This window comes from Acanthaster planci, linkage group LG13 (genome assembly GCF_054643075.1).
Source record: "Acanthaster planci isolate LZ-2023a linkage group LG13, COTS_SCS, whole genome shotgun sequence".
Taxonomy (NCBI): Eukaryota; Metazoa; Echinodermata; class Asteroidea; order Valvatida; family Acanthasteridae; genus Acanthaster; species Acanthaster planci.
In genome coordinates this window covers 7867465-7892930 of record NC_141789.1, presented here as the reverse complement: position 1 = coordinate 7892930, position 25466 = coordinate 7867465, and the positions used below count along the sequence as shown (strand labels likewise).

At 41.7% G+C, this 25466-nt stretch overlaps 1 protein-coding gene across 2 annotated transcripts in view; it reads right to left on the bottom strand.

The window, feature by feature from the left end:
• LOC110982524 (uncharacterized) overlaps positions 1-25466 on the bottom strand; it is a 118453-nt gene that overhangs the window by 67997 nt on the left and 24990 nt on the right. For both annotated transcript variants that reach the window (XM_022240989.2, XM_022240988.2), the window contains exons 3-4: positions 16065-16164; positions 2896-3529 (exon numbers count right to left, since the gene is read on the bottom strand). In XM_022240989.2, coding sequence (XP_022096681.1) covers positions 2896-3529; positions 16065-16164 — 734 coding nt within the window. The remainder of the gene's footprint in view (positions 1-2895; positions 3530-16064; positions 16165-25466) is intronic.

Sequence of the window (25466 nt, the reverse complement as noted above, 5' to 3'; positions counted from 1 at the left end):
ACAGCGTCTCCGAGAGAGTGGACCGCCCCAATGAAGAAATATCTTGCCCGGGTGTAGAGCAGGATTCTTGCATTTATGCTTCTTATGTGTGGTAACCAGGTCGTATAACCCGAAGAAAGAACCTTGGAGCCCGGAACATCAGTGGCTTGTCTGGAATGCTGGTCGTGATAGGTCAAAGCGCGCAGAGCCACACTGGTTGGATAGCCCTAGCTGGTAGCCAGAAGCCGCAGTCATGAGTGGCATTTGAGAACTACGGCAATGATGCAGTCCTGTAGCCCAAAAAGTTGTCGGTGAAGAGCCCACATAGGTAGGCGGCACCTCTGAATTGGCCACCCCAGAAAACAACGGACCGTCAGCCTGCGACATTATAACTTCCAAGTCACGCCTGAGCAAACTGCCGAGAAGTTCATCTGACAGCCATAGTCCATTGCATATGCTGGTCGTTGTAGCTGGCCCGGGAGGCATGGGGCCATCCTGGTGTGTAGACTGGGGAGCTATACAATGAATAAATATCTTTTCCATGGTAGACGCTAGTGGTAGAGAGACCGCCAGACTGGGTGGAATGTCAAATGCCCAGACCCAGATAACGGGGGAGTAAGTTTACCTGCCCCAATTGCAATGCCAACAGACAGAGCCACCACAATCCGGGACATGATCCGGAGCCAGGTCCCGGTGGGGGAACGGATCTGGCTGGACAACAAAGACCACTTCAGCCTCTGAGAATGTCCCTTGTGAGGTAGGAGGGACGGCCGGGAGGGGATTCGGGTCGGGTGCCATCTCCGCTGGCTGGGGCTTGGAGTCCATCGTGCAGGCGAGAAAGATGAAGGCCTCCAAGACGGACTGGAGGGTTGAAACGGCATTTCTTCTTGGCCTTGGACGAGGAGGAAGGAGAAAGATGTCTTGGCCTTGCGCTCCTTAGCCTTCACCAGTATGGGGGAGCCGGAGGCAGGGACGACTGGAGGAAGGACCAGGTGGGTCCCCTCAGTGGTCGGTCATCTCCTGAGAGGAGTGGCCCAGGTCAGGATCTGTGGCTTCAAATCCAGCGGCAGGCTAGAGCTGTGGATGGGATGTGGCGGACGGAAGCCCTGGTGGCGTAGCAGTGATCAAGGGCATTGTTACAGTACCGCTCACTCAGCCCGATCAATTCAGGTAGTGGTGATCAGGGTATTGTTGCGGCATAGCAAGCGAAACCCTGGCCTATTCACTCCACTGGGTCTCTCATCGTCGAGGCTACTAATTGGATTACGCAAAACTGCACCACCCAGCCCCACTCCATGGTCAGACCCATATAGCGTTGGGCTGTTTTTATTCGAATGCACGCAACCCATAGAGAACAAAGGGCTGCCCAGCCCTGTTCAACGGCCATACCCAAAACAACGCATCACAGTAGGTCACACCCAAACCTGTACAGTATATGATGCCCAAAAAAAAGGGGCAGGAAAGAACAAAAAAAAAACACAGCATACAAAGAACGAAATAAAAAATAAGCACTCTTACCAAAAGATACGAAATCCCTCTATATTTAAGGGTACGGAACTCGAAACTCTGAAAATGCCATAAAATACACGTCCGTAAACAACAGGTGCTGAGAAAAGAAGGACGAACACTGCAGCAGGATTGAAGTGCATTGTGGAGGGTCAAGGGGCAGCATGCATAATCAAGACTTTTCAGCGAAAATTGTAATAGGCACATGGGAAAATTGCATACGTAGGCTGGGCAGGGGTAAGTGAATACAGGTCATGCTACAATAGTAAAATCTAATTGTCCAAAAGTGTAAGTGGGCATGTAACCTTCTAAGTGAAAAATATGTTCTGATTTACTACATTCTTTGTCAACTCTGTAATTGTGTGAATCACTGTACGTGGAAATACAGGGATCTTGAAGGCTATAAATGGCAGAGCGAGTCATAATATACATTGTACCTGTACCCCGCTTCTAGAATTTCTGTTCTGGTAAGATGGGATAAGTGTAGAGGTCAGAAGAATTTCCTGTGCCCAATAATTTTATGTCTGGTCAACTGCAGCCATCCAAATCCACTCTAGTGGAATGGTGCCATGACAAACATCCCCGTACCAAACAATTGGGTAAGCCAAACATCCCTCTTGGTTCCCAAATTTTCTGTGCACTGTCACCAAACAGTATATATTTGCTTTACATACATGACACAAGAAAAACATTATTGTGAACTGATGATAATAACTCAAAGATGAGAGAAAACACACTCACAATGGAATAATGGCCAACACGTGGCCATGTCGAATGAGCCCTAATAATTTGCTTTGGGATTCGCCCCCCCCACCAAAAGTTGGATACGCTGCTGTGCTCACATGTTGCAAGTTTGTGCATGTGTCCACAGGCGGCCATGTAGACCAACTGCCGAGTAGATGTACCAGTATGCAACTGTGGTGACTCTGGTGTGGAAAAATTTTTATGATAACAGCTACCAATTTTGGAAATTTGACATAAAAAAATCACCAAAACAGAACAAACATGTACATGTAAATACCCAGAGAGAGACCCCAGCTTTTGTTATTCAACTTGCAGAAATCTTTGATAAATATCTTGCTATACAAGTAGTTTCAATCATTTTCAGAAATGCTTGCCTGACATTTTGTTGCTGACATGACATTTGTACAGTGTGTACATCTGCATGTATATGTCACCAAGTACTACTGTATTAGAATGTTTCCCAGAGTGGCCAATTTATCAAAGTTTTTGCACGTGTGATACAAAGTTCAGCTTAAATAGTTCAAATGTTTCTGGTGGCTTCATTAAATTTTCCTTGCCAAGCATGCTATTCCTTGTATATACTGTGCAAGCAAATACTGAAAATTTTCTAAAGAACATTGATATAGATTCTTAGCTTTAGGACTTGTAAATAAATTAAAAACATACCTGTTAATATGTAAGACAACATGGAACAATAGCCAATAAATATGGCTATGTTGGCGATGACACTAACTGGACCAAGGTGACGAACACTTCGCAGATAGCTAAACAGAATAAACAGCGGTAGGGGTATCAATACCAAGATGCTGTAGCCCGGACTCTTTGAAACAAGACTAACTGGCAAAATGTATGAAGCAGTTGAGCTGTTTGAGACATGAACGATGTCATCCCTGATTTGAAGTTCCTGATAGAACACCTCATAGGCTGGAGCCCTGGTTGAGCTGTTACTCCCCACAACAGCAACATATGGAAGATAGTGCGGAAACATCTTCTCAAATGTGTTCCCAAGAAATATGAAGTAGTTCACACAAAATCCGAACTGAGTTACTAAAAGAGCAAAATTGACCAATATTGTGCCAAATTTGCCCAGTACCAGAGAGGCTACGTCACCATAGGACAGACGCTTTTCCAGTAAGCTGCAGAGTATTCCTCTCATATGTGCTTCATCGGAATTCGGTTGGTTTTCACATGGAAAGTTGGCCTGCACGATATTCTGAATAACTTCTCTTTTACATTTGATGAGGAGATGGCAGCAATGCACTGTTGCTAAGGCAATCAAAAGCAACCCAATGATACCAAGCTGCGGATAAACAAAAGAAATAACAACTTGTTGTTATTGCGTTGATGTTGTGGTCACTGTTGATGTAGTTATCGTTGTTACTTTTTTTAAAATCCTGTCCCATCTGAGCCTGAGTGCTGAAGTGACGGAAGATTTGCAATAAAATAAATTGAAAAGATGTAGTGCACTACACAACTGGAAAAGAGAGTTGAGTTACAAGATAGGCATGCTAAAGTACTTTTCGACTTGCACTCATCAGAGCATAAATGCAAGAATGACATAAGATGCTAATCAACAATGTTTATAAGGCTGGAATCACGTGTTTAAACACTAAGTGTTTCTGCGTCAATGGGACAAAAGTGATAATGTGAAATGGAACGTGCAGAAAAATTCTTTCTAATGGCTGAGAGTTTGTTTCATGAAGGAAATGTAGGTAGCCTGGAAATGACTGAAGTTAAATACTTTGGCTAGTACAGTTAACTACAGTCTGCTGTATTGTTTGGAGCATTCTGGGGGATCAAGCAAGTGTTGCCCTATGGTGGATGAAACTATCAACAGTTTGGGTGTTTGCCTGAGTCTTTACCTGCACGGAGCGGTTGATTACGCGATGCTCACAAGTTACTATGGATACAGGAAAGAATACACTGCTTGATAGGGTCCGACTGGGCAATGCAATGTTCTACCCACGTATCGAGCTTCACATTGGCACTGAAATTCATAAATAACATTGCTAAATTGCATGGTAGGCAGTGCATCTTTATGGACACAGTGAAAATTACGCCCGGTTCAACAGCGCAGTAGGTAAGTCTCACAGTTTTCTCAACTTGTTGTTCGAAAGTGAACAATACATTTCTCTCAGTGGCAGTTTGAGATACACGGGACATTTGGTTGGTCCATGAAGTCGTGGTTTGAGCCAATTTGTTAGGGAACAGGTTACATGTTTGTTGATAACTGATTCAGGATAGCTGTTTTTGAACAGGATGGATTTAATACGCCCAATTTCATTGTCTAATTTACACTGGGAGCAGATGTTTGCTGCTCTAAAAAAACAAGTATTTTATTAATTATTCAAGCTAACTTTGTGCTGAGTGCAACTGTACGAATCCAAGCTTGTGTACTGTCCTGTGAATGTGGGTTTACAGTATACAGAAGTTGTAAAACAGAAAGTCTATTTCTCAACTAGAACTTCGAGAAAAGGGAGTGCGCTTAGTACATGAACACATGATTCCAGCCTTATAAGCATTGTCAATTAGTGTCTAATGTCATTCTTGTGTTTATGCTCTGATGGGTGCAAGATGGAAAGTACATGTACTTTAGCATGCCTTTCTCACTATTACTCAACTCTATTTTCTGATAAAACAAATTAAAATTAATGATTAAAACAACTAATGTAAAGATTTACATGTACCAACAGTAAGCTGCAAGACTACTATAAACATTTTAAAACTGAATACATGTTAACTTGGTCACAATATAAAAAAAGGGAGATTTTATAAGGAAGGAAAATGTTGCTTGACAGGGAAACTTAATACTTAGTATTTAATTAAACTATTCATCTAAAAATGAAAAATATAAATGTACTACCTTGGAAATATTTGGTTCTTACTAGGTGTGGGCGACTAGTGAATTTTAGTAGTCATGGCAACTATCAATAAATAGTCTTGAATAGTCGCGACTATTTGCACTGTTTATTTTTGCATTAAAAAAACATGTCTGCGGTTGCATACCATAGCACAGGATTAATTTTAGATGATGCCACACGGTGAGTTTCACTTTTTCTGTTCGAAAGGTTGGACTTTTACGCTATCGTAAATGAAATATGAGGCGTATTTTATGATAAAAACTTTTGTCAGAAATGCTTGTGATATTCCTTCTTTGCTTCTCTGCTTACTTACTACCACTTTTTGGAAGGAAACTTTAATTGTTCCACAATGCGATCAACAACTTTGCAGAGGTGAAAAGCATACAGCACTTATGTCCAACTGGTGCCCCGCCCCAGACACAGTGCTACGATTGTAACAGTGAAGGACAGGGACCAGTTCATGGCTAGGCTGCGTACGTGCACGCACTGAATTGGGCTGTAGGCTCCCTTCAGTTGTTGAGTGTGATGTTCGTTAACATGTCAAATAAACATCGATGGAGAAGGGAATTAGCAGCAGATTTGATCCAAGAACATGATTTTATATTTTTTGTGTATGTATTCAGTGTTTTAATGTCTTTATTTCAAGTTTGCACTGCTCTCACAAGAGACAATACACTCATAGAGCGAAGCAAACTTTCGAGAAATTTGATGTCCACGTGGTTCTGTAGTTTATTGCCCATGTGGCCCCGACACATATGCACAGTCCTGCTGCGCTTATTCATCGCGACTTCAGCTTTTTGTACAATTTTAAGAATCAATGTCTTCATATATGTGTATATTTTTACAAATGATCAATGCAAGTTTTGTCACTTTTGAGAGCCTCCATTTCGAAAGCTTATGTCCAAAATTCCAAAACACTTCTGTGTTCTTGGTAGCGGTACAAAAATTAAACTGCTAGAAATTTCAAATAAAAGGAATTATTCCTACATTTTTCGGCAGACTGGTTTCATGCAGAACACGGATTTATCTTACCCCAATTCATGCAACAATACCGTCACTTTTGTGGTGTTTTACATACAACACGTACAGCCCATGTACTTGTACATCGCATGCTTAAGCAGCACACGTGAATAGTTCACCTCAATGCTAATGAATTTACAAACATTCAAAATGCATGTAGACAGGCGAGGTGCATCCTACAGGGTCAGTCATGTTCACATGACTTGGACACTTCCATTTTCTTCAAGGGGAGGGATGAAACCCTATTTTTCTATAAACAACATCAGGAAAGCTTATACCAAATAAAATATTTTTAAATCACTTTGCAAAGAAAGTAGCTATTACTACATGCATACAAAACTTTTTTTATTTCACAAATGTTTATACGTTAAATATTAAATACAGAAACAACAAATGATCCCTATTTTGGTCAATGAACTCAACTGGGCACTGTGCAGTTTACAAATCAGCCTTTCGATAGCAGAGGAATTACAGGGAAATGTGGAATCACACATCACAAACATTAAACAGTGATTTGTAAATATTATTTGTGACAAGTAAAGAAGACTCTATCGCAGTGTGCACATTCATCACAAATCCTTTTTTTTACTTCACACAAGTGCATAAAAACGCAATAATTCTGAGGCTTAAAGCACAGATGCATGGCTCCGCTCATGAATAATATCTTCAAGCAAGAAGGAATCATGTTTGTGCCGTATCTTGTACAATTATGTCCGAAGCAAACTAGACTAGTCACAGCTGTGATGCACTGGCACTGGGCCCACACGACTCAACTAATCGTGGCTGCATGACAACCACAACTAGTCGACAATAATACCATCAAGAAAAGAGACAAGGTACTGGGTGGTCACTCACGACTATCAAGTTGTGTAGTGAGTGCAAACCGACTAGCCAAGCTTGGAGTACAAACTGTACGTGGGTGAGGGCAGCGAGTGGCTGCTCTGAACACACTTGGCACAGCGCTGGCACCACGGAATATCAGCGTGAAGTTAAATTTTATTTGAGGAAAGGATTTTTTAAACAAGAAAACTTTGCAAATTCAAAATCACCTCTAGAGCATAATGGTATGATCCAAATATGGTAGCTGTTTTGGAGCAGAATGGTGAAAGGGATTTTCGTCAACAAAACGTATGATCTCCACACATTAAACCTCCCATGTTTCAAAACAAAATTTCTTCTTTCATGTCTTTGTTCATAATCATTAGTGAATCAACTACGAATGGAGTTTTTTAGACTTTCATCAATGTGTAAACTGACGTGAAAGTGCAGTCATTAAGCATAATCACGCGTACACGTGCATTATTACGTAGTCCTACTCATTTTGGGGTCACAGACACTGTGTTCCTGGATAAATTTTTTCACGAATGCAAAATGCTATACTCCTAGCCACTGAAAACTGCTCTTTTTAAGGGAATGAGAACTTGTCAAGCCTGTTTCCTACCCTGACCCTGCAGATGTTGTTCGCTTACTACAAACGCCCTGTGATCTATAGATTTTATGCAAGGTAAATTATAAGACCTCAAATTCAAGCGTTGAAAATGCAGCGCTGTTTTTCTCAATTTTTCACAGAGCAGTTGACTCAAACATGAAACACGTCAGTGGAATGTAAGTTGCAGTGAATATTATGCATCGGAATTAGCCAATTGTGAAATTACAACAAAAAACCAATGGCGTTCACTACCTTTAATGTACATGTACTATGACTATATACATGACTATTTCTTACATTAGGTTGCACGTAGATTGGAGTGGTTTATTGCCACTGGTACAATTGTACCCCCAAAATAGAAATTACATGTACCTTGGTTCTTGTGCTTAACCCCTTCAAGGCGGGATTATTTAGTAACCAAATATGTTTAAGAGGGAAAGTTTTTATGTATTATTACAATACGATTTTTTTGTCTTCTGCATGTTTGGAAACAGCAACTGAAACTAAATACAAATTAACTAAAGGGGGATCGTTCAACGGCGACCTGCGACCTGTACAATAAATCCTGCTCCGTTCCATTTCTTTAAAGGGATTTTTCTATGGTTTCCTTAAAAATCCTAATAAAAATTTGTTTATAGCCAGCTGAAATTTCAATTTGTATCCCGTTAGACAATGAACGCTCGCACAGACTGTCTGATTAGTGCATGAACAGAAATTCCTTCTCACTCTAAGTAAATGAAGCAATCATGCAAGAATCAAGTTTTTCACCAAATGAAGCCTATCTCTAGCTTTCAAGCAAGTAATTCATGTTTCAAGTCACACAATCACCTCATCCTGAGCCAGTAAATTTCCTGGTTACTGTGATCATATTGTTTATCATATTTAGGGGTTGTTTGTTTAACGGTCTGAAAAAAAACTTTTGTATATGCCCAGAAAGAAAATTCCTGTAGCACCTGTCACTAAAGCGTATCCAACACGAAGTCTCTGACTTACCAGAGAGATGCCGTAAGAAATGAAAGGCTGACATTCCAGATATAGTCTGATGTGGAAGTGGTGCAACTACCTTATTTGAGATTTGACTTTTACACAGCAGTTTTAGAAAAAATATCCACTACGGAGCCAAGACCTTGGTTGGCAAGTGGTTTCAGGTGCTCTGCAATGTCTGCAGAGATGCTAGAAACTTGAATATAAACTCAGGGCTACAAGGGAAGCGAAAAACATAGGTGCAAAACAGAATCAGTCAGACGGTCAGAAAAAAATACTGGTATTTTACGGTTTAAAACACACACCAGCATAAAACCTGTCAGGTGCAATGGCCAAACTCGTTGCCACAGCACGTCAACGGTGATGCACACTGTACACATGAACATGTAAAGTACTGCATACATACATGTACATGTACTGCATTATGTTGAGAGTGACGCCGAACCCTAAACCCTAACCCTAGCTTGCATGTTAGATGGGTACACCGTGGAACTACATGTACATCTACTATTGAAACACAAGCTCCATTGGTACTAATGCGTCAGACAAGCATAGCCCAGGCAAAGCTTTGGTGTAGGTCGGAGCTTGTAAAGCCAAACTTTTGTATTCTTCGGCCTTGAGATTTTAGTCAGAAACGCTTGAAGAGGCCGGCAGAAAAATGAAAACTTCATATTTTCATTACCTCAAGAAAATAATTACGCTACTCGTTTTGAGGAATAGTTTCTATTTAAAAGCCACTGCCACCAAAAGTAGGACACGGCAGTAAAAATATTCTTCAAATGTGTGAATTCTCTGGACAAATTTTGTTTGGTTTTACATGCAGATGTAGTACTCTTTTTACATTAGTTTAAAAGTTTTAATACTTGGACAGCAAGGATATTTCAAGAAGGAGAGGCCCCACACTTTAGCCCTCCAGATAGTCTGTGCTTGCAGTAATCCAGCGTCCTGCAATGCACTATCATCCACAGCAAATGTGCTCAACAGAGAGGATGATCCCAGCTTGGACCAGAGTGACCAAGCTGCCAGTCCTCAAAATATTCCACAGAAAGAATATTCCAATTGAACCTGCTCCCAGAATCATTCCATACAGAGAGTGTTCAAATTGACCCAGCTTGCTCAAAAAGCTGTGACAGAATGATCCTCACATGGGAATTTCCCTCCTAAACTAGCACTGCCTGACAGAAGCAAACTGACCCCTTGCCTGATTAGCTAAAACAATGGACTGTGATTGGCTACCAGTTAGTGCACAGTAACTTTGATTGACCCACTTTATGAATAATTAGTGCTAGAATCCTCTTCAGAATCCACCTTTTGTGAAACCTTCAATTTTCAAACTGTCATAACTGCAAGAAAAGGCAGGGGATTGAATGCAAACAGATTTTTGGGATCTGTGGCAGCTTTCTGGAACCAAACCACACAAGGCAGTACAGATTTTACAGCATTCTTCCTCTAACCTCGAAGAGCTGCATACATGCTTGTGATCCCACCTCATGCATAAAGAGTTGGGCTGAGTGCAAAAAGCATAACATCCACCAGGAAATGTGACAGGTATCTAGGGCAGTGCACATAGGCCTATGTGCCTATATCTAATACAGTAAGATTCTTCAAACCATGCAAAGCAACATATGTGTGTTCAAGTATAAAGGGCTCTGTCAAAATACATGCATTGTGACAAAACCTTCTATCTTAAGACTGCATGTTGATGTTAGACACCTTGCTCTAAGTTTTTGCCTGCAACTGGGTCTTACAAGCCACAGTTGCTTTGAATTACAACTGAAAATTTTTGAAATTGTGAGGCTTGATTAGGACTGACACTCATTATTAGAAGCTTTTCCCTTGGTATCAGTCTGCAACCTTGAAAGTCTTGAGGTTATTTTTCAAATGTGAACTTGTGAACTTGTACCACCAGGTTGAAGATGCAATTTAGTGTAAAATGTTACAACATAAGTTAAATATTGTTGAAATTAATGAACATGCAGAGTGGATTAGACTGGCACTTAGTGAGAGGAGCTTTCTTGGTATCATCCTGCAAAATGGTCTGGAAAACTTTGTGTTTTTTCAAGTTTGAAATTTTAAGCTGCAACCTAATGTTATTAAAATTTACGAAGTTGTAACACTTAATTGAGACTGAAACAGAGTGAGTGACCTAGCTTTTGGTATAGGCCAGCAATCTGGTCATTGGTCTTGAAAGCCTTAGGTTGTTTTGAATTTTAGAAGTTAAAGCTGAAGTGATGGAATTTATGAACTTGTTAGACTGGCTCACAAGTTAAATTTAGTGTTGAAAGCCATGACCTTGGTATTGGCCAGTATTTTGGCCTTGATAGCCTTGAGTTATTTTTCAATCAAACATAAACATGAAAACTGAGTACAAATGAAAGTTTTGCACTTGTTGAACTAGCGCAAGACTGCAATGTCATGCTAGAAGACTTACTCTTGGTACTGCAGTCAAAGTTATGGTCAAGCTGACCAGAACTTTGTTTTGTGGTCAAGCCTCGGGTAATTTGTAGTTGAAAAAATTCCAATTGCCTGGTGTTGAAATTAATGAAATTGAGCAGCTGGAGTCTTGGTGTTGGCCAGTGCTCAACTTTATCAAGGTAGCCTGGGCTATGTTAAATTTCAAACTTCAAACTCAATATATCTTGAATTTATGAACTTTTGGGATGATTTGTGACGTTTTGTCTTTTGCGAATAGCAGAATAAAATGGAAATGAATTCATAATCTCCTTTCTGGAGTTTCAGTGCTTCTTCTGTTTTCTTGTATTGAAGACAGTTACAAACCCTACCCATCTTTGTTTGTTGAAATAATATGCAGTCAGCTTATAAATTTGCCCACACCCTTTCTGCAACTTAACCCTAACCCTCCTCAATCCTGTTGGAGCATTGAGGAGGGTTAGGGTTAAGGTAGCAGAGGATGCATAGGATACAATGGTGATAAGCAAATTTAAAAGAAAACATGCATTTTTGTTACCAAGTATTTCCCAATACATGTATGTGGTGTCTGCTCTTCACACACAGTTGCCTAAAAATTTGTGTTTTTTCTTCCTTTTGTGTGGGGGAAAATGTTTTTTATTCTTGAAGGGTGAAAATGGTATTTGGTATTACTGGAATCCAGGGAAAATTCTACTCCTTTTGAGATTAACCACTTCATGCCAGGGCATTTTTCAATGTTGATGATGCTGGGCCGGCATAATTATCATTTTTTCCATTTTCAAAACTCGTCAAAAATTCATCATTTCATTTAACGGACGTTTATAGCCACACTAAGTAATCTTTAAGCAATACTCTAAGTTGACAGGTGACCTTCATTGACACCCGAGTATTTCAGCCAGGCCAGCAGCCTTGTAAACAGAGCCCAGATTGTGTGGTGTTGTATAAATGTCTTTTGTTCACGAACCTCTTTTCAATAAGGGTCAGATTAGAGTGCAGCGGTGCTGTGTGGCTCATCGCTGTGGTGGAGGAGCGCTTTTGTCACCAGTGGTAATCCGCTCACTATAAATGACCCAAACCCTGGTACATGTATACGGTTTCAAAACAAGGTGGATTATCACCACTTTTGAGAGTCAAAAATGTTGCTGATGCTCAGCAGTCCCAGTTTAGAGACCCCGGCCACGCATATAAAGCATACGTCTTCGATTCCGGAGACCCCGGCAGGAAGTGGTTAAAATGAAGCAGATTTTAGATTGTTTTAGAATATAGGGACTTTACCACATAAACCCTTTCATTTTACCATTCTACATAATGAGAAAACAACAGATTTCATCATTTTTTCAAATCTTGACATACATGTACAACCTTGTACATACAAGGAAAAAAGCCTCAAACGAATAAAAAAATACCAAGATCAATTTCAACCCAAATTTACACTGCATCATTGCAGCATGGGTATTGGATCTGGAGCCCTGAAAAGAGCAAAAAATAATGTTCTAGGTGCAGTTCTCACAAGTAAAAGGTCAAACTATAGTGGATCACAAAGATACCACATCCACATGTAGTGCAGCGGCTAAGTCCAACATATGGAGCCAATCGTTCACTTCGTCATAAAAGCACCAAATTTGGCACACATATAGAATAACATATATTAAACATTTTTAGATATTGAGGCATTTGAAATTTTAATTAGGGAGGGCGTGGCAGCCATTTAAATCACCGATGGTTGCATCTGATATGATACAGTAAATTTGGCACAGGACGCTCTTTTTGTGCTGAGAATGTCATTTATCTCCCCATTTGAAGAAATAACGCTTACAGACACATACCTTGACTGTTTATTTTCTCCCCAAGTACCTAAATTACCAAACAACAGCCAATTCTTATCCAAAATGGCCACCAATCTTCAATACATCTGTTCATTTATATTGACTTTATTAAAACACCCATTTTGCACCAAGAATTTCAAGATTCTAGCATTTTAAAAAAAAAAGTGTTACTTAACTTAAATAATATCCCAGACTGTTCATTTTCTCATGTTCAAGAGAAAAGGCTACAGTGTAATGGGTGTATACATGTATATACAATGTATATAACCATAATATCTGTACATATTGGCTTCATAAGACCAGACACTGAGTGGCCTACACATTGTTCTAATAAATAGTGGTGTGAGAAACAGCTTGTAGATCCATAAGCAGCAACAGGAAATGGCACACACACATGCACAAAGGTATGCATATGTGTGTGCCACTTAGTTGCACAGCGAATTCCATAACAGTCTGTGGCTTACATGTACATGCTGGTGTCAGCACATATGCACGTGTTTTGCAGCCAGTCCAATGGTCGATTTCGCTTCGGAACAGGATATTTCAAGCACCTATATTCCAACAACTGCATCGATACGGCAGATTTAGGTGTAATTTAAATTAAGGCATATGTATTTTTTGGAAACAGGGCGGGGATTAAATCAGGCAAGGGGAGGTGGAATAAAGGGGGGCTTAGTGAAGGTACACAAATGGTTTGCCTGAAGGAATGATTGAAACGTGATGCTTTCTTATGTATTATGAGGTAATCTGAGAATGAAACATTGAATTTATCATTTTTATGGCAATTAACTGGTTCCATAACATTTAAAGCAGCTGAGCAGAATTGAGTGTGTGACACCCAAATCTCCATGTTCTGCTACCGGTCCTTTAAATATATTTGCATATCTAAACTGTCCGACACAATCAAAACAAAAAGACAGTGGAAAAGGATACAGAACTCTGGCAGCAAACTTGATAAAGTTTAATGAACTGGGGAAGCTACCAAGAACAATACAGCTAGACAGAATAGACGAAGGAGAAATAGTGTTTGCCACTTATTCGGCACTGACCAAGTGGTCTGTCCCCCAACAAAGCACAGATGTGTGTTCACAACTGCAGTGGTAGACAACATTGACCACAATCCAAGTGCCACCACAGCCAAAGCTTCGTTTCATGGAACAGGGATTTCATTGCTCCAGCATCCTTCTGCTGTATGTTCTATTATGATTTCCAAACGGCCTAAACCGAATATAAACTGCATCTCTTTATTCTATTATATTATTTTTATATTCTATTCTATTATTTCTCATTTGTACTATTTATTTTCTTATTAAAAAGGACTTGTCACCGGAAAACAACCTCGTGTCGACTGTTTTGGTACATAATCTTTACAACAGATGACCCAATCATTACTATGCTCCACACTGTATAAATTACTGTCTACATGCAAAATTACCCATTATATATTTCAAAGTACAGTATTTGAACAATGACTGAAAGTACATGTATATATTGGTTTCATCACATGATGTAGCGACCGTCCGTGTATTAAGCCTGAACATATCACCATGGTCTGAAGAAGTGTTACTGCTGTATATATGCACATATACATATAAAGCATGCACAGACCCATTTCGCCTTTGTAGCCATAAGTGCGTCTTGAAAGCAGTCTACACAACCACTACCCATGCGCAGTTATCGTTACAAAGAAGGATTTTCATTTCACTTTTCAGGCAATGTGATTAAAAAAAAAGGCATTCGGTGCACCTAAAGGGATACGAAGTGGGTCTTGTGCGTCCTGCAACGCTGAGTGAATGGGGAGGGCAGAAGAATTTTCTCTACAGAGATATGAAGTGGGTCTTGTGCGTCCTGCAACGCTAAGTGAATGGGGAAGGCAGAAGAATTGTTTAAGTCCAATGTGGGTCCCAGGGATGGGAGTGGATACAGGGATACGGAGTGGGCCTTGTGGATGGAAGTGTGACTCCGTATTCGCGGCTATGAGGTGGGCAAGGTGAGTAGCGGGGTATTCTGCAATTGTGCCTACAAGACAAAGAAGTCCAAAGACGATAAAAAAATCTGAATCATTAAACGGTACATTTTTTTTAGTTCGTTCAGTGTTCAATGATATGCATGTATCTCCAGCAACGTTGCCTTGACATTGCATGCATGCCTGCGAGAAGGACCTTCAAGCATGATCACAATCAGGCTATATTGAATCAATTGCAAACGGAATTAACAGAAATTTTCTCCATATTATATCGTGGCTCGTTGCCATGGGGGACATCATCATCTTTGGCCCAACTTACACTAATCCTCGGATATGGATGAGTCCTACCTACCACAGCTTTTGTACATCATCATGTTTCAGAGTGAAGGCTCAGTGCCATATACATGTAGACAGAAGACACGTATCACCATACGTGAACATTTCGAGAAAGGCCACGTGTACAGGCTGCGAGGGTGATCCTCGTCTCGTAACTCACTCGCAAGGAGTAGATTTGTCACTCGTTATTTTGGGCTGTACTGTAATCCCATTCTACATGCTCTTAGAGAATATGTAGGACAATCAAAGAAGTTGAATTACCCCCAAGCAAAAGCAGACAAATTGCTTGTTGAGTACACTATCTTCTTCAGTAAAATCATATTTTGGATATGCATTTCTTCGTTTTACTGCCTTAAGCTGCAATTTGTAGGGTAAAGAAACACATTAAAGTAAAGGCCGTGAATGCGAAAGGGCGGCCTTTTTAAAAAATGGCTACCACACCCAAAACACATAAAATCATGAATACTATTTTTTAAACTGCCATTTACTTCTTGGTGACTGTTTTACATGCAAAATGTTTGGGCCTACTGCCTCTTTGCAAGATTTGTACAGCTGAGAGACATATACAGCATAGGAGCAAATCCAAAATGGCGGCCATTTTGAAAAAAATGGCTACCACACCCAACATGGGTAAAATCGTGAGTATAATTTCTTTTCAACTTCAACATAATTCTCAGTGATCGTTTTGCATGCAAAATGTTCAATCCTACTGCTTCCAGGCGGGATTTGTATGTCTGAGCGACACATACAAAATAGGGGAAAATCCGAAATGCTGGCCATTTTGATAAATGCTTCGTCAGTTAATTTGACCTGTCACAAAATCAATCCCTTAACTACATACATTGTAACCCTATATAAAGGGAAAGGCATCATCATTATTATTAGTATCATCATGTTTCTATATTTACATGTACATACAGTACCAGGCACTGAGTTAACTCTGACCATAATTCAATAAATTGAACAAAAAGACACAAACTTACCCCAATGCCACTCTGGCTGATTGCAAAGGCAATAGACAGGTAGTTCACACCGATGAATGCTTTGAAAAGGTTGGCAAAATCCATTAAAATATTCAAACACCTGAGGAAAGCAAACATTTACATGAAAAAGTAAATTATTCCCACTATGACATGCACTATGGTGGAGGGATGGATTGGGGGTGGAAGTGTGTAAGGTGAGCACACATAATTATGTGGACTTCTTTTCATTTCTGGCGGTCCAGATCACTTACACATAATGGGTGATGGTAGGTCTTTTGCACGTGACAACCAGTGATACCATAGAAATTAAGACAAGAGTTGTGGCATGCCCTCTGGCCAATCCAGGACTTCCAAGGTGTGTTGCAGACCACATATTAACCGCTTTATGTATGTTTACTTGTACCAGCACATGCAGGATGATGTACACAAATGAGAACAAGTTAATGAATGCGGGACCACTGACATAAACCTGCCTCACCTGTGCCGTCTTGAAAATGAAAAATCTAAGCATTAAATGAAAAAACCAAGCAAGCAGGCCAAAAAAGAACCAAACAAATGGCAGTATTCCAGTATTCTATGGAAAAGCTTTCTTTTCAAACATTTTCTAGAGGACAGCAAACTTAGACAAGCTTAGAAGGCCAAGATATAAAGAGAGGACGATGCACTTTTTCAAGTACATGTAGGTTTTAATGAACCCCACAGATGGATGAGATTTCAGCCTATAGCTGGATAAAATTGTCATACCAAAGGGCGCATGAGAATGAGTGTGATGAGTATGTGTGTGTATAACATAGAGTACGACTACTTTAACACCCACAGCTGTTCTCAATATGATTCTGACGGTCTAGACCTTACAATACTGAAATAGTAGTTATACACGTACATGTACGTGTTGATTCATTTGCGTGTTGATTCATGAAGGTTATCTGAAAACGACGTGCAATCAGCAAGGCCATGTATGCAGACTCACATGCATGCTTTGTTCCCAAAAGAGCTGGCCTTTGTGGTTGCAGGCCGGTAAATTTCCTGTGCAGACAATTTGTAAGCTGTCAAATTCTCTGCTATTAAAGCATTTTGTGGCACACGGACTGGGTGGTTCGTTAAAAAGGTGGATGAAATCCACGGGCAGGACTGCCAGCATGTATTTCTGAAAGTATCGGACCAAACAGGGACCTCCAAATTGCTCTATTTTGCAATGGAGTGAAGGCATCAATTCTCACAAAGGCGATGGCCCATATGACTGATTTGAGGGGTGATTCTCTCTGGAGATGTCTTCAAAAGTCATTGGTTAAGCCACTGAAAATTGAAAGGAAAATGAAAGATGAGGAAGTGAACTTTATTTTGGTATGTGTCTTGAACACCTGTGATACTCCTCCCCCACATTACTGTGGCTTGGGTCTCCTCGTGATACTTACCCCTGCCCGGCCTACATATGTAAATAGAGCCTGAAAGTAAAAGGTCACGCAGGGAGCTTCCAGAACTCTTGCAAGGTCTGCCTACGGGGATTTTACATTGGGCCGTCCTATCACGTTCAATAATTTTTGGAAAAATAATTCCTTACTGAAACACTCATGTTGGAATTCTGCCTTTGTCTTTGTCAAGTAATATTTTGTAAAAGTCACTGGAGATGGGTAAAAAACAAATTTTAGTAACAAACTTGCATGTCCAGCGATATTGTACCTAGGTCTCCTTGCTCATGCAGGTTTGTCTTCACTCGCTATCGGTATACACATACTAAGATTTCAAAGACGGCAAGAAAAATAATGCATCAATTTCATATTATTCTTCCAAAAGTACATTTCCTTATTCCCTATTGAAAGTAATTGGACAAAATGATTATTTTTTAAAAACTGTATCTGCAAGTGCACAGCAGCACACATTCTGAACGAGTATTTTAAGAATTATACTTAAAATATTGAACATTAAAACTCATCCAGAGGTTGAAGGAATTATCAGGGTTACAGAATGCTCAAGTGTCACTACTTTTTATAAAATATTAAGGGAAAAACTGCATTTGTGCTTTTGGGGCATTTTACTTTTGTGCATTATATAAAACCGGCAAAGTCCTCCCCCACATTAGTGTGGGTCAGGTATCCTAGGGATACTTACCTCTGCCCAGCCTACGTATGCAAATTTTCCATGTGCCTATTACAATTCACTGAAAAGACTTGATTATGCATACTGCCCTTAGACCCTCCACAATGCACTGCGATCCCACCGCCATGTTCGTCCTTCTTTTCAAAGCAGTGAAAACCACCGGAGCCAAAATGGGGAAGGACGGGCGGGAGCGGCTGGGCAGGGGTAAGTATCACTTCGAGATCCAACCCACTCCATGTGGGGGAGGAGTCTCCTGCGTTTACATACCCTTGCCCAGCCTACATATGCAGAGTGGCACCGTACCCTTGAGGTGGGTCGGCGAGGGGAGTGTAGTGTAGTGTAGTTACTAATAGAAACATAAGGCAGGCGCCATCAGAGCAAGCACTCACCAGAAGAAACCCCTAGGTTGAAGTATCCACCATTAGACTGTCTGGCTCGGAACAGTGCTGGACATTGTCCAGACTGCCGAGCGCAAGCTCAGTGTGCCATATGGGCTGTTTCACTCTGCAGAACATCTTTCAGGTAACACTCGATGAAGGAACAAGAAGATTTCCAGCAAGCCGCCTGGCTGATTTGAACTAGAGGAACTCCTCTGAAGTATGACCAGGATGCAGAGGGAGCCTGAATGTCATGTGGCCCTAATGTGAGATCGCTCATCTCATCATGTTGTGCAGGCCAGTCTCAGCTTTTGTAATAGTATATGCAATAGTATCCTTTGACGCTGGGTGAAAAGGGTTTCATCATGGTGACGAAGAGCTGGGAATTAGATTCTCGGCAATGCTCCATCCTCGCAAGATATCACTTGAGAGTCTGAACCGGACACCATCTCTAGTCAGAGCCATCTCCCGAAAGAGAGGCTATGTTGACAACGAATATGTCGGGAGACCACAAGGTAGGTGCCTGATTTTTTGCCAGGAACCCGATGGTTGGGACAAGACGAACCCTGTGTGACTCCCCGTAGCTGTGCCTATCGGCAATCGACAGGGCATGTAGCTCGCTACCTTGTCTTGATGTAACAACCATGAGGAGGAGCACCAGCCTAATGCTGAGATGCAGGTAGACACATCAGCCAGTGGTTCAAAAAAATGGGACTGGCAAGAACTTGAGGAAAGCTTCCAAGGTCCCAGGATAAGACAAGGCATTTGACGTGAGGATGCCCGACAAACATCCCTTGAAGGAGACACAGGATAGCAGCATTGTCGCGAGAGTTGAGCAATTGCTGAAGTCTTAGTGGACAGCTGGCAAGGCCGACCAATATTTGCGGATGGCAGTAACCTGGAGGCCCGCGTGAAAACAGATACCTGAAAAAGCCTTCAAAAGAGCTCACAGGAGCTTCGGTTGGAGAAACATTGTGGTCTTCGCACCCTCTGGTGTAAATCTTGTGAGTGGACAGCCGTTGACCCTGGGCCGAACTAGACACAGCATCTGCAGAAGAACCCGTCGCCCTGAAAGGTCGTTGGATAACATCCAGCGCGTCAAGTGAAAACTCTCCGGTGGTGGGTGAAAGATCTCTGACTTGGGCTGACAGGGGATGTCCTCTCTGACGGAAGGACCAGCAGCCGTCGTACCAGGAGTCTCGTCCATCTTTGAAACCACAGTTGGACAGGACCCACAGGGTGAGGGATATTGGAGGGAAGATAAATGCCAGAGGGCCCACACCCATGGGTAAAGGAATCTGAAGCAGATCATTGGAAGGTAGACATTGTGAGAGCAATGGACCCTGCTCCGAGAAAATCTGGCTGACAACATTCGGATAAAGAGTCCACTCTGTACAACACCCAAGAGAGAGTGACTGCTGTGCTCTTGCTGGTTTCCACTATGTGGACAGCTTGAAGGCGTCGCTCTGGACTTGAGAACAGCCTTAAAGTGCTGTCAGAAGTGACCAAGAGTGTTGAACACCGCTTGGAGTTCTAACACATTGATATGTTTATCTCGAGGCAGTGTCCTTGGCCCCAGAGGCACGGAGTGGAGATGGGCTCCCCCTCAGTACAGCGATGCATCCGTCGTCACAGTCACATCAGGACTTGGAGGGACAAAAGTAAGGCCGGCCAACGTGCAAAAAGAGGCTGAGATTTTCACTAAGAAATGAATAATAAGCCTTATTACATTGAACTATGTTCAAAGTGGCCATTTGTATCCCTTAGTTTAGAGGACTAGGGCCATATCATAACATGCATGGGAATAAGGTCATTCTGCATGCATTGCAAAAATTGCAGGTAAGAAGATTGAAGTCGCTCCATGATTAAGAATCAAGATATTCTATTTCATTCAGCATCCAAGTATTTTAATACTCCTAATTATTCAATAGCACAAAGAGCATGAGCGGGTAATATGGTGACATTGACAAAACACTTGCTGAGTACAGCATTTGTTTTGATTGCGCAGGGTGCAGTCAAAGGGCAACCATGACAAATCAAAAACATATTACTGTCAGTAGCCACACTTTTACCAGACCTCTTAATGTTCGCGGTATGCAAACTTTGGACACGCCCACTACAAAGGAACTTGTGTTCGGATAGTGTGGGGCGTGGCCAGGTCGAACAGAAGAATATATGGAGATGCCGGAATTGCAGACGAAAGGAACATGTGAAATTCGCGACAATGAGAAGTGAACTTGGATGCCCGAGGTGTGAATGCGGAATTAAATAGTATGATCACCAGTCAGAGATAAAGGGAGCCTGTTCGGAGATCGCAGTTGATTGTTACTGCACCTAAGTGTCCAATGACGTAGTTTCAGACGTCGGTTGTAGAACCTGAAGGAAGAACCTGAAGACCCGCAGCATCAGCAGAATGTCCAAAATGCAGGTCGTGGTCGGCTGAAGCTGGCTGAGCTGCCGGGAACTTTGACGGAAGAACCCTGGTGACGCTTGAACGAAATGTGTGCTTGCTCCGCAGGCGTAGAGTCTGACGACAGGAGCCCGGAAACGTGGATCATGTCACACTCAATAAGAAGGAGGTGACCCTCAGATCGGGTCAGGCCAGCAATAGAATCATTGCCGACATCCTCAGAAGAGAGAGGTTGAAGGCCAACAGAGGAGAGCCGAACCATGTTCGGAACGGAGGGAGTCACCACAATCCGGGATGTGATCTGGAGCTGGGCCATCGGTCGGTAAGGTCACCCAGGGATGCAGTAGTTAGCGATGCAGATACCCGCAGCATAGAGAAGGAACCACTTATCATTCTCTGGTCACTGTGATCAAGGGTAGTGTTGCAGCATAGCACGCTCAACCCGACCAGAAGATGTGCGGATTGGGTGTCAATGACTAAGGGTAGCGTTGTGGCCCAGCTTGCTCAGCCCAGTCAGTAGGTGTACAGAGCAGTCATCAGTGATCAAGGGCAGTGTTGCATCATAGCACGCTCAACCCGACCAGAAGATGTGCGGATTGGGTGTCAATGACTAAGGGTAGCGTTGTGGCCCAGCTTGCTCAGCCCAGTCAGTAGGTGTACAGAGCAGTCATCAGTGATCAAGGGCAGTGTTGCATCATAGCACACTCAGCCCAATCAGTTCCGGTAGTGGTCATCAGTGAGCGAGGTTATTGTTGCGGCATAACACGCTCAACCCCATCATGTGGATAAAGGTCCAGGGTAGTGTTACGGCATAGCACACTCAACCCCGGCCTGTTCACTCCACTGGGTCTCTCCCACCAAGGTCATTAATCGGATAACGCAAACTGCACCACAAAGGAGTGGGGCAGCGTGCCAAGCCCCGCTCCACTGCCAGATCCATATAGCGTTGCGCCATTACAATGCGAATGCACGCACCACATAGAGAACAAAGGGCTGCCCAGCCGTGTACAAGGGCCATATACACCACACACTATGGTAGGTCACACCCAAACCTGTAGATTATGCACAGAAAAAAAGGGGCAGAAACGACAAAACATACGAAAAACGAAATACGAGAAAAAGCACTCTTACCAACAGATAAGAAGTCACTCTTTTTTTGTAAACAGAAATCAAGTCAATTCACAAACGCCAAAGGCACAGAACTTGAAACTCCGAAAATGCCATAAAAGACACATCTGTAAATGATAGGCATTGAGAAAGAAGGACGAACATGGCAGTGGGATTACAGTGCCCTCTGGAGGGTCAAGGGGCAGTATGTATAATCAAGTCTTTTCAGCGAATACGGGCGACTCACAATAGTGTGCCCCCAAGAGTCTGCAATGCATTGGCCAATCACAAGGCACGAAATTTGTCAACCCTTCCTGAACGTGCATTGGGTCGACAGATTTCACACATTGTGATTGGCCAACATGTTGCAAACTCTTGGTGGCGCACTATTGTGAATCGCCCGTATTGTAATAGGCACATGGGAAATTTGCATACATATAGGCAGGCTGGGCAGGGGTATGTGAACACAGGAGACTTGTGCCCTTACAAAATATCAAAATGGCTCCATGTTGATAGTCACAGAGTGTGTGTAATACATCTGGTGCAGTAGTGTTGTCATAGTCACCCCTGCACAAGCCACTCTCTACCTCTGCCGCTGCTGGCTAGCCCCATTTTGGGGCAAACATGGATTCTGTGTGCAATGTGCATGCATAAGGCTCTTTCAACCTCTCCATTATCTCCTGCAGTGCACTTCATGGCAGCACACAGTAAAGCCTGGTTTCCATATCCACATAAGAAATGCAGAGAGCACCACAATCACGATGCAAACTGCAACGCAGACATAAGGCACCATGTCAAACAGAAGTATCACTGATAATCCAGACAAAATAAGCCCCAAACAGATTAGCAAAGTTAAGCCCACTTTAATTTTGCTGACTGTCTGCATTGAGTTACTGAGTAGGCCTGCACAAACACGCACACTGGCATGACAGGCATACAACGTTTCTCTCACAGCCCCAATCAACAAAATAGCTGACCATTAACAAATTACATCAAACTGGAGTGTCAGTTTTAGCTTCAGGAGGCTTCCCAAAAAAAGGCATTTTGTGCAAAAATTTTCCAAGTTTTGGATGCAATTTTGTTTCATTTTTTGGTGGAATGACGTTGCACAGCATCTCTTCTACATTTGTCTAAGTCTTGACGTTTTTTGGATCATCTGCATTACAACCACATGGAAACCAGGCTTAACTAGGACTCTCGTGACCTCAGGCTGGTCTGTAGGGGATTTTGGAGCAGCAGCGGTTCCCAGAGCCATGGTGTGCAGGCCCACCCCATATAGCAATGCCCTTGCACCATGAAAACCACTCCCCAACCAGTTAACCTCACTGGCTAACAAGGTCGGTAGGGCATGTGGGCATGATGCACAGAGTTAGCATCGCAGGCAAGCAGCTACGGTATCTCCATTCCGAGATGAGATTAACATCGAAGGGGTGTACCTTATCAACCCTTCCCTGCAAAGAAAACTGACACAAAGTCAGTGCAAGGAGGAATAGGGCTGATGTTGAACTGGAAAGCAAAGAATGCATTGAGGGGAGTTGTCAAAATCGGAGAGAGAATCATTTCCATGGAATTTGACGGAAATCCTGTAACATCCATTTCGAAATGAAATTTCCATCAATGTTTTCACTAGAAATATTGCCAATTGCATGCAAACGACTGCCCTCTGTTGACATGAATAGTTCGCGCAATTCAGCAACTCATGCCTGTACATTTTTCTCTCCGATCCCACACGGTTTGCTAGTTACATTTTTTATGACGTAAAACCTCTTTAGTTGTGCTTTATTCTCCCATCTGCGATGAAATAAGGATATCTTACCACTGGCTGCATGGAATGTGAGATGCATTGTTGACGAAAATTCTTGCCAAAAAAATTACAAACCAACAAAGTTTTATTTTTTTGTAAACTTGACCGGGATAGAGAACAGTATGTGAGCAGACCGAAAAGGGTAAATACTATTTTAGCCAACCAGACGTGTTTTCTCAGGGGAAGCCAGATAAACCGGTACTTTCATCTTGGACTGATTTTTGTCCAGTCAAAAAAAACAAAAGAGACAAAAAGTCATTGAGCTGTCATTGTGATGTAGAGCAGACATTAATGGCTTTATTGTGACTCAGTAGAGCTTTATTTCCCGGAACTCCCCCCACCTGAAACCAACCCACAGGTAGCCATCTGACTCTCAATTTGCAAAGCTACATATTTCACATTTTCCTATCTTCAATGGCCAGGAATATGGAACTCTCTAACGATGAGATCTGGAATAAATACAAGAAGCCAGACTGTAACCGTAGCTGGAGAAATTATACCAGACTTCAACTTAAAGGGAAAGTTCACGTAACTGTACATTTCCAAGCAACTAAAAACTTTGAGGGGCAAAATTATTAAATTGAACAAATCACTACTATTGCCCCGAAGCATTCAAGAAATATTTCTTTGATGAATCATTTCTAATTTTTGAGAAAGAGCCATCTCCAAAACAAATGACACATCATCAATTACTGTTGCCGAGGCTTGTCCAAAAAGGCTGAAGCTGATGTTTGCACTCACCCAAGAATTAAATCCCCTAGACAGCTAGATGAAGTGGGACCTAGCAAACGGACGAGATGTTAGATGAATTGCAAGTACATGTAGAAGCCGTGAAAAATAGACTATCCCAAACTCAGTTAGTTTGTTTTATATGACATGAAGAGAAAAAAATTGTTGATCGTGGCATGAGGCTATTTACAAATGATTTCCACAAAGGAAATAAGTTAACTTTTTTTGTGTTATCTCCATATTATTTCCCCTTTTGTGAATCTTTGAATTTGCTCTCCTTTATTTTATTTTTTGTAATTATTTTTTGTGAAAATAGTGAATAAATCAAAACAAATCAAGCTGTTTAATTACTTCCTTTGATAAGGCAAAAGGAACTCCAGCAGGTGTTCCATTCATTTCATGAAGATGTAATTAGAAAACTCTAAACTCAATAATTTATTTCAGAATTTGACTGGCTTTGAAATTGGGGTATGCAACCGACATAAAAAAGTACCCATTAAAATGTTTGTAAAAATCACTGAAACTTTCATTTAATCTTTATTTACCCCCAAACCAACAACAAAGATTGTTATAATACCGCACAGGTATAGCAGAACAAACGTTTATGCATACACAGCCAAAGAGAGCGCTGTGCATAAGTAGCGCCCTCTTTCAGATTTTGCTCCTGTTTTTGACCATTTCGGTGAATTCTCCGGTTTAGATCTTTTCAACCTAGTTTTCAGTATTTGGAGATGATGTTGAAACATGTTTGATATAGTTTTTAGGAATTTGGACCCTTTATTGTCCCGATATGTACTGATGTCTGGGTCAAATATGGTTTTAAACCACTGTGCAGTGCATAAAAATGTATGACACAGGCTGACAGGATTAGGGGAAAA